General features: G+C 31.1%; 1 protein-coding gene across 1 annotated transcript in view; it reads right to left on the bottom strand.

Annotated features, from left to right (window-relative positions):
- LOC117345150 overlaps positions 1 to 6,118 on the bottom strand; it is a 29,855-nt gene extending 23,737 nt beyond the window's left edge. The window contains exon 1 of the mRNA XM_033908144.1: positions 6,015 to 6,118. Within this exon, the coding sequence (XP_033764035.1) occupies positions 6,015 to 6,053 (39 nt within the window). The 5' untranslated portion in view covers positions 6,054 to 6,118. The remainder of the gene's footprint in view (positions 1 to 6,014) is intronic.
- Positions 6,119 to 9,281: the final 3,163 nt, after the last annotated feature.

Below are 9,281 nucleotides of genomic sequence, written 5' to 3' on the forward strand. Positions count from 1 at the left end.
AAGTCCCTGTGATTTTGCGTTTCGAACAAACTCTGTAAGACAGAAAAACAAAACAACTAAATCAACACGAATCTGTTGGTCTCATGGATTACCGACGAGTAAATGCTTGAGAAAGTTATATACAGTATATATATATATATATTTACATTTGGTGTGGCAATGCCCTTATATATTACTAGTAAATCCCTACCAAAAGCAGCTTCATCTATGAGAGTATAACTGAAGTTGCCCTAACAAAGATGGCCGCCATACATTGTAAAGTCACATTGACATGAGATTTTAATAAGATTTTTTTCATATTTTTTTATTTTTGCGATTCATTAATAGAACGTAAATATAAGCGATAAACTGCCTAGATGCGGCAGACCTACTGGTATAACTGCCACATGTGTCACAGACAAACAATCATGGTGCGCTAGCGCGCACCATTCAGTTTGTCTGTGACACATGTGGCAGTTATACCAGTAGGTCTGCCGCATCTAGGCAAGTTTACGTACAGGTACATATAGGTAATTATTAAACCGTAATTTTAGCTTCTTTTTTTCTCTGATGAAAAACCATACAATTTAGTTCACCGTGACTAATTATAATTAGTACTAAAACTTATTGATTACGCTTGCAATGCTTAAAGTGTATATTTTTTTTGTAATTGTGTAATTATCGTGAAATGATTGATATCCTTGTGATTTTAGTTTCGCTTTGGTGTCGCAGGCCATGTCTTCTCTAAAACAAGACTTTAAATAATATACACTCAACTTTGAGTGGGTAAGTATACCGCTTAACAATTACCAGGTGTGAAATTACGGTCCAATTTAATTCAATTTATTTATTCCAAATGCAACACAGCATATAGGATAACACAATATTCATATAATATGTATACATATTGCAACTTGAATGACAAGATGGCGGAGGGCACAACACAGGCAATATACTTACGACACATAATAATGAATAACATAATGATTTTGAAAACTTGTAACTGATGTATAACAATTCATCATTTACGTATTGCATGCCTATGACGTCATGACAGTATGACGACATAATTTAAACATGTACTATTCAATATCAGTAACAAACTTTCTAAATATACACAAGAACACTATATATGAAAACTGTGATCTTAATTCCCAAAACTGAATTACTTACGAGGAGAGTTTTTCTTTCTGCAGTGGCATGTAACAAAAATTTACCCAATCTATTCAAAGTTTTAACACTTTTACTGGAAAATAATTCTGTCAGTTTATAAACACTTGGACAAAAATAATAATATTGTGGTGAAACAGCTTGTCCCCATACTTCACATCCGTAATTCAAAACACATGCAACACAAGTGTCAAATAAAGACATTTTCGTTTCAATATTAAGGGTGAAAACTTTCATTTTTCTTTTTAAATGATAACATGTTTTTCGTTTTTCATTTCAGAAATATTTTATTAACAATACAAATATAAATAAATACAAAGTATTGTCAAAAGAATAAGACAACAGGCGCAATGCCTATATCAGTCTTCTTCTATTACTTCCGGTTAGGCTTGGTAGAAAGATGATATGTTTCACTTTATTATTTCTACAGAAATTATATATCATTACATGTATAGTATCTAATTCAAAAAGGGATTACTGTAAGGAATTATATGTTCATCATGAAATTAAATAGAATAGGTGTTATAATTATAGAGATAACTACTATTCAAAATTACTTAGTAAGAAAACAAAACTATTATTTGATAAAGTGAAGACACAACATATTTCCACCAAGCCTAAAATGAAAAGTTATATGTAATGTAATAAACAACAATAACTCACTCACACACATTCATTCATACTTTCATACTAGAATGTTATAAGGATGAGTATTTAACATAACAAACTTGCTATAATAGTTGAGTAAATGTATATAATTGTATTACTACTAAAGACAGTATTACATATAGTTTCTTATTTATACACAGAAAAACGTTTTGAGGATTTAATATATAAGTTTACATGATATAGAATAGAGATATTTAAATGATCAGGAGCATTAATGATGCCACACACTAGGCATTGAAGATTTATATAACCTAGCGAGTTGTAGATGGACAGAATATGGTGCCTAGAATTGGAATACATGGGACATTGAAAGAAAAAATGCACTTAATCTTCACTAGGAGCACCACATACACAGGATGGGTTATCAATCAGGTGATCAAAATGTTTATCATAATTAAGGTCACTTTTAAAATTTCTAAGTTGGCATAAAATTATGTTAAGTTGTCTGGGAGCAGAATTAATGAAAAGTTCAGAAATAGTTATATCATTAGTAGTTTTTAACTTACATTTAAAAGAAGAAATTGTAATAGAGCCTCTAATGGAAATATCAAGTGAATTCCACATAGTCATAGTTGAAGGAAAAAAACTTTTCATGTAGCTATTAGTTCGTGACTGTGGTATATTAAATACTCTGTTATTTCTAAAGGTGTATATATTGTTTACATTTAAATATGGTTGTATAATATTAGAGAGATACAATGGAGTATAGTTATTAATAATTTTGAACATTAATACAAGTTTATGATTCTGTCTTCTTTTACTTAAAGGATCTAGTTGAGTTTCATTATATAAGATATGGTGAGAAGTACCTCTTCTGAGACCTGTTATTATACGCATGGCTTCCAGTTGAATAGATTCAAGAAGATCAGATTCGGCTTGAGTGCAATTGTCCCAAACTACATCAGCATATTCTAATATTGGTCTTATGTATGAAGTATATAAAGTTTTCAAGGTTTTCCTATCAACTGATTTTTTTAATACACGAAGTAAACTTAATCTAGAGTTAGCTTTTTGATACACATTAGAAATATGGTCCGCATGCCCATGTTCCTTTACTATTAAAGGTTAGCCCTAAGTGGTTATGAGATTCATTTTGTACAATTAGATTATTATTAAACAAAAGATGTGGATAATCAATGTTTTGTCTACGACTGAAGTTCATAGCTATTAAATTGTTTTATTACGATTGAAGAGAATTTGCCATCTATATGCCCAGTCAGAAATAGAGGCTAAGTCATTATTAAGCAGTGAAGAAGGTGTATCTAAATCATTATTATTTTGTATTATTACATATAGAGAGGTGTCATCAGCAAAGAGTTTTATATTGCTGTTTATATTATTAGTAATATCATTAATGAAAAGAAGAAACAAAAATGTACCAAGGACAGATCCTTGAGGGACTCCTGCCGATATAGGTTTAGTGCTAGACTGATACCCTTCAAAGATTACCCTTTGCTTTCTGTCAGATAAGTAAGCTTTAAACCAATTATATAATTTACCTTTAATACCGTAAGATTTCAATTTATGTAATAGACCTAAATGCCATACGCGATCAAAAGCTTTACTTATATCACAGAAAACAAAGCGCAAATCTTTGCCTTGATCTAATGTACTACTTATAGTATTATATATATCAGTTAACTGTAGAGTCGGTGGGTCGAAAACCTGACTGATGTTCACTTAACATATTATGACTTGAAATATAATTATATGTATATTTATAAATAATTTTTTCTAAAATTTTAATAAAGATAGATGTGACCGCTATGGGTCTATAATTATTAAGGTCACTAACTTCACCTTTTCCTTTATAAAGTGCAGTAACATTAGCAACTTTTAGAATATCAGGGATTTCTCCAGTAGATAATGTTTTATTAAACAATAATTTAAGTGGATATACTAAAGATGGCGAGATATGTTTAATAATAACTGGTAAAATACCATCTGGTCCAGCTGGTTTGTTTTTATTTAGAATGTGAAGTTGATCAATTATATCTTGTTCAGTTATAATAATATCAGATAGTTCAACATGGGACAGGGGAGGTAAGTCGGGTAGATTAGAGTCAGTAATATCAGAGCCAATACTAGTAAAGTGGGTATTCAATGCTTCAGCTTTATCCAGTGGATGAATAAGAACTTCATTATTGTTTTTTAAAGGAAATGATTGTTTGCTATTAATAGTAATTTTCCCCATCGTTTTAGCAATTTGCCACCATCTTCTAGGATTAGTAGACTTATCAGCAAGATAACTCTGTAATTTTGTCATGTAATTATCCTTAGTTTGCCTAATCAAATCAATTACTTCATTCCGAAAGTTCCTAAATTTGGCCCAGTCCTGTTCCCTGTTTTTTTGTTTAGCTAATCGATGTAACCTGTTCTTTTGTCTCAATTTATGTCTTATTTCACCGGTCATCCACGGCTTATCATTAGGATGTACAATAACTGTTTTATGTGGTATATGTGTGCTAGTAGCAGTGTTTATTTTCTCTAAGACAATAGAATATAATTCATTAATATTATTACTATCATTAAAAATAATATCCCAATCAATGTTAAGTAACTCATTGTTAATATTATCCCAATTTGTTTCATTAAAATTGAAGATATTTTTTTTGTATGGTTTGCTTTTTAAAGTTTTAAAACAGATATTAGCTAGGATTGGGCAGTGATCACTGCAAAGGGGTGAAAGGACTAGTGTTGAATTAAAGATATTCACATTGTTGGTAATAAAAACCTCTATCAATGTAGCAGTGGTATTAGTAATACGTGTCGGCGTTTGTATAAGGTTTTTTAATTGATATTTAGTTAAAAGCTTAAAAAGATGAGAAGAAGGTTTCATCTTTAGTAGGTCGACATTAATATCACCAGTAATAATAATGTTATAAGTAGTATTAATAAGGTTATCTAATGTATTATCAAGTTTGTTCCAATATTCAACTGTTGTATTGGGAGGTCTATACAAGCAACAAAGAAGTATTTTTTTATTTGAGGATCTAATTTCTAAAATAATATGTTCGATATTTTCAGTTTCTAAATCACTTCTGCGATTAACAAGGATATTACTTTTAGTGTAAATCAAAATGCCACCACCTTGTTGAAGCTGTCTATCTCTTCTATACAAATTAGGATGGGATTTTAATTGTAGATCAGTATTCAATATATTAGAGTCCAGATGAGTTTCTGTTAAGCATATGATATCATTATCACAGAATTCCGCATCAACTAGATCAATTTTGTTCCTTAGAGACCTAACATTCAGGTGTAGTATTGAAAGATCATTGAAGGAATATTTTTCATCAGAAGAAGTCGAGGATGGACCTGGATTTATGTGTATGTTACCTGACATGATAAGTAGAATTACAATTACCAAAAGGTAATACTTTAAGTTAGTAGTAAAGAGACATAAAAAGCAAGTCATACTTAATCTACATTCATACACACTCATACTTACAAAGAATAATATAAACCAAATCTTACAAAACAAAACAGTTACACAAAACAAAAATGAGGACAGGTACATTGTAGTTGGTGAAGTTGATCTCCTCCATGTACATATGTATTTCTTATATATGCAAGGTTTTTTCTATTAATTAATAATATTTTGATGCACAACAGTACTACATTGGCAATAAAATATATAAAACAATCAATGACTTTAAGGAAATTATTAGAAAAATTGAGATTAAATCCATATATTCAAAACAAAGGAGGTAATTGATTCTTGTAGGTTATACCATGTTTATCATGTATCATTATACAATGACATTCACAAGAAAAAGTGTGGTTTAAAGACTATATTATCAATTATATAATACTCGCCTCATGATTAAAATTAGTAGATCATAAGATAAATGTTGGCAACTAGGCCTAATCCATCAACCAAGAGTTTTAGACATTAATTGTCCATTTGTGCCTACTGACACCACCTTGCCTTCAACTCATGGATGACGAACATGGTCTAGCATCAAACTTACTTCCCACCAAATGGAAGTAAGGAAAAACATCTGAGTTCAAAATTTTTGTCAAACAGTAAATGATACAACTTATAATACGTCACGTGTTGTTGAAGACCTGTACACACATACATGTGATACAGCAAAGTTCTGAACGTTGAGTAAAGAAAGTCTATCAAGAATAAAAGCATCGTTAATTATAAATGGATAATTATAAAATGACATCGATTGAGAAGAACCTACACCTTGATTGGACGTCATGCAGTCATCTTCACTTCCCATGTGTTTACTATCGATTAACACGATTGGTATACGCACCTAGTACACATTTGGTAACAAAGTGATCAGGCTAAGCAAGTCGATAAAACTTGTTGAAAAATTATACTGAGTCAATAAAGACATATCATCAGGCTAAAGTACCCAATATCCAAATTAAGTGTATAACAATTTAAAATAATGCACATTTGACCTTGAGAAGAAACAAAAACAAGGTGTATTCAAACGATGTAGTCGAAATAGGATGACATATTTCAAAGTAATGTGGATGCAATATTTTTAGTGAGATACATTGTACATTCACAGGTCTCATTATCAATTATAACACTCGGCCAGGTTCTATTTAAATGATGTAGATTAAAATTCCTACTAGAATCTAGCTCTAGTTATCCGTATATCAGGCCTACATGTACAGTTGAGTGTAGACTAAAGGTTACACCCAAGTGCACTCCGTTTGGACTTGGAGTGCACTCCGTTTGGACTCCAGGTAAACTTGGAGTGCACTCCAAGTGGACTCCGAGTCTACCTGGAGTCCTATAAGACACCATGTCTGCCCCGGGTCTATAATAAGACTATATCATATATAAATATTAATACTTTGATGCTTTCAATATAATTTATTATAAATAAATAGATTTTTACAAATTACTTTTGTTCTGTTCACATTACTATTTACATTTGTTTATAGTCTACTAGGAATATTTATTTTATTGTTAATACATGGTAATAATGCCTACATGTTAAATCTATATTTATTAAGATCCATAAAATACAGTTATACAATTTATGCTATAATCAGGTTTTTATGACAGTTAATTGCTTATTATTTCATATTTTATTAAAATGTAATTAAACTGTATTTCATTTTATTAAGGAAGTCAAAAATTATTTCAATTAGAATATTTATTTCTGTACACATATCATGACTTTAAAGGAAGTTTAGATAATGTATCTATATTATTTTATTGATTATTCAAAATATTGAAAGTTTACAGTATTTAATGACTTATGTGTTTTTTTTAATAAGACATTCTCTGCATGAAAGGAAAATATAACTACAGATATGTACTCAGTTCAGGCAAGTAATTATAAAATAAACATAATCAATATAGTTTACATAGGTTTACATTTTTAAATGTATTGTTAAAAAGTATACATTTACAACTGTAAATATTCACGAGCATTACCTGGTTAAAATAATGTTCTGACATAATGTACACACAAGTATTTAGTTCTGTACTACCCATAATAAATGACAGTATCTGTTATAATTGCTATTATTATTGGCCATGCATGACTGACTCTGGCCTGACACACCCGAGAACTGTGCCAGGTGAGTTTTAGTAGCCAGCTACAGGTACTGTCCTGGGTTAAACAGAAATACCTATGTCCATCTTTGTTGTTGTATGGCTTCAAATGATGAAGCTGTGCAAAGCTGGGTGTGTAGCCTCAGGCCATCAAAACAGTAAGATTATCTCCTGACCTGAAGGAAAGGATTGTAGCTCTCCATCTGAGAGGCCTTAATCAGACCAAAATTATAAACGAAATACCGATATAATTAAGGTGGAAATGTCAAAATAAGCTGTAAAACCATTAACAAACTGGTAAACAGGTTTTAGAAGACCAACTTTATTGAAATGAAGTTATTCTATACCGAAATTAAAAAGTAAAAATAAGCTGTTTCTTATAACATTGTAACCTGTCTAAACTGTAAGTCATTGAGACTAAACGTATTGGCCGATTTATGCAGGTGTCCGGTATGTAGAGGTGAAATGTTGAATGATACAAGTTCAGAAAAAAATAATGTAAATCAAATTAAGAAATGACGCAGTTCTTATCTTGTTATATTTAAAAATATAAAGACATTGCTTTAAAAAAATATTTGTAAAGAAAGAGATTAAAGTAAAAAAAAAAATCAGTATAATTCCCAATGGTATAATAAATGTAAATTCACTATTTCCCAAAACCAACCTATAGCCGTATACCCGTAATTAGTACACATTGTTCTCGTCCAGGAAATGGGATCATAATAGGAAACAGGAAACTGCCTGAGGTACAATTTGCCCCGTGGCAGTTAGACACTGGCAACCTATGTACCATTTACCTGGAAAACTTACCTGTTGGAACTACATCGTTTTCTCTTCCTATGCAGTCAATATCTATCATCGATGTGTCACTCATACATGTCACAGATACAGGTCATGAATGTACAATGGTTGTTCAAGACAATTATAAAATCATAAAGTTAAATGTTTAAACTTTAAAAAAAATTCATAAGGTAAGCTGCAGTTAGTGTATGGAATGTTTGATAAGTATTTACTTACAACTCAAACATGGAAATCATATTAATCTATGGTGATTTACATTATAATTGACTTCTAATACTCTATACATACTTACATTATAATATTAAAGACACAAAGTAATAGTACCAGTTTGAAATAAAATATCTTTTGTTATGTTTTTTTTTATATATATGATAATGACTTATAACTGTTGTTGTAATAGTATTTTAATAGTAATGAACAATCATATCATTTCAAAAGTGTCAGATATAGACAGTCACAAGTCTGTACCTATATTCTATATGAACTTTGTATATAGGCTAGCCCGAGTTTCCTCTGGCCCTGACACCATATACACCAGATATGGTGTCAGGGCCAGAGGAAACTCAGGCTAGGTAAAGGTAAGGTGTGATGACCAGTTTCCATCTAACAATTAAGGGGGTCTTTATCTAGTTAGATGACTGTGTACACCTGTCCAGATCTTCACACCTTATAAGGTCAACTTGGAGGAAGGGGTCATTATTGGGGTCAGTGTACAAGTCTGTCTTTTCTCCACACCCCTGTAATCACGCTTGATATACAGGTAAATATTGATTCTGGAAGTGGGGAGTGGGGATGGGGGGGGGGGGGGGGGGGGGGGGGGGGGGGGGGGGATTGTATCTTACATAACAGTTAAAAGAACTCCATGTATGACCTGGATTTAATAAGGCAAGTGTAACAAAACAAAAAAACAGTTGGTTTACCAAATGGAAATGTAAGTCTGATGTTAAACTCTAAACAAAACTAGACATTGGATCCAGAATATGCTATCAAGGTGATAAAAAACAAGCTTTCTTTTGTATTGTATGTTAAGTAATATATATACTGTTGGAAGTAAAGTATTTGAAATATTAAAAACAGTAGTACTTTGAGTACAAGATAGTTCCAGTACACATTCAGACTCTACATT

The sequence above is a fragment of the Pecten maximus genome, chromosome 16 (genome assembly GCF_902652985.1).
Source record: "Pecten maximus chromosome 16, xPecMax1.1, whole genome shotgun sequence".
Classification (NCBI taxonomy): domain Eukaryota; kingdom Metazoa; phylum Mollusca; class Bivalvia; order Pectinida; family Pectinidae; genus Pecten; species Pecten maximus.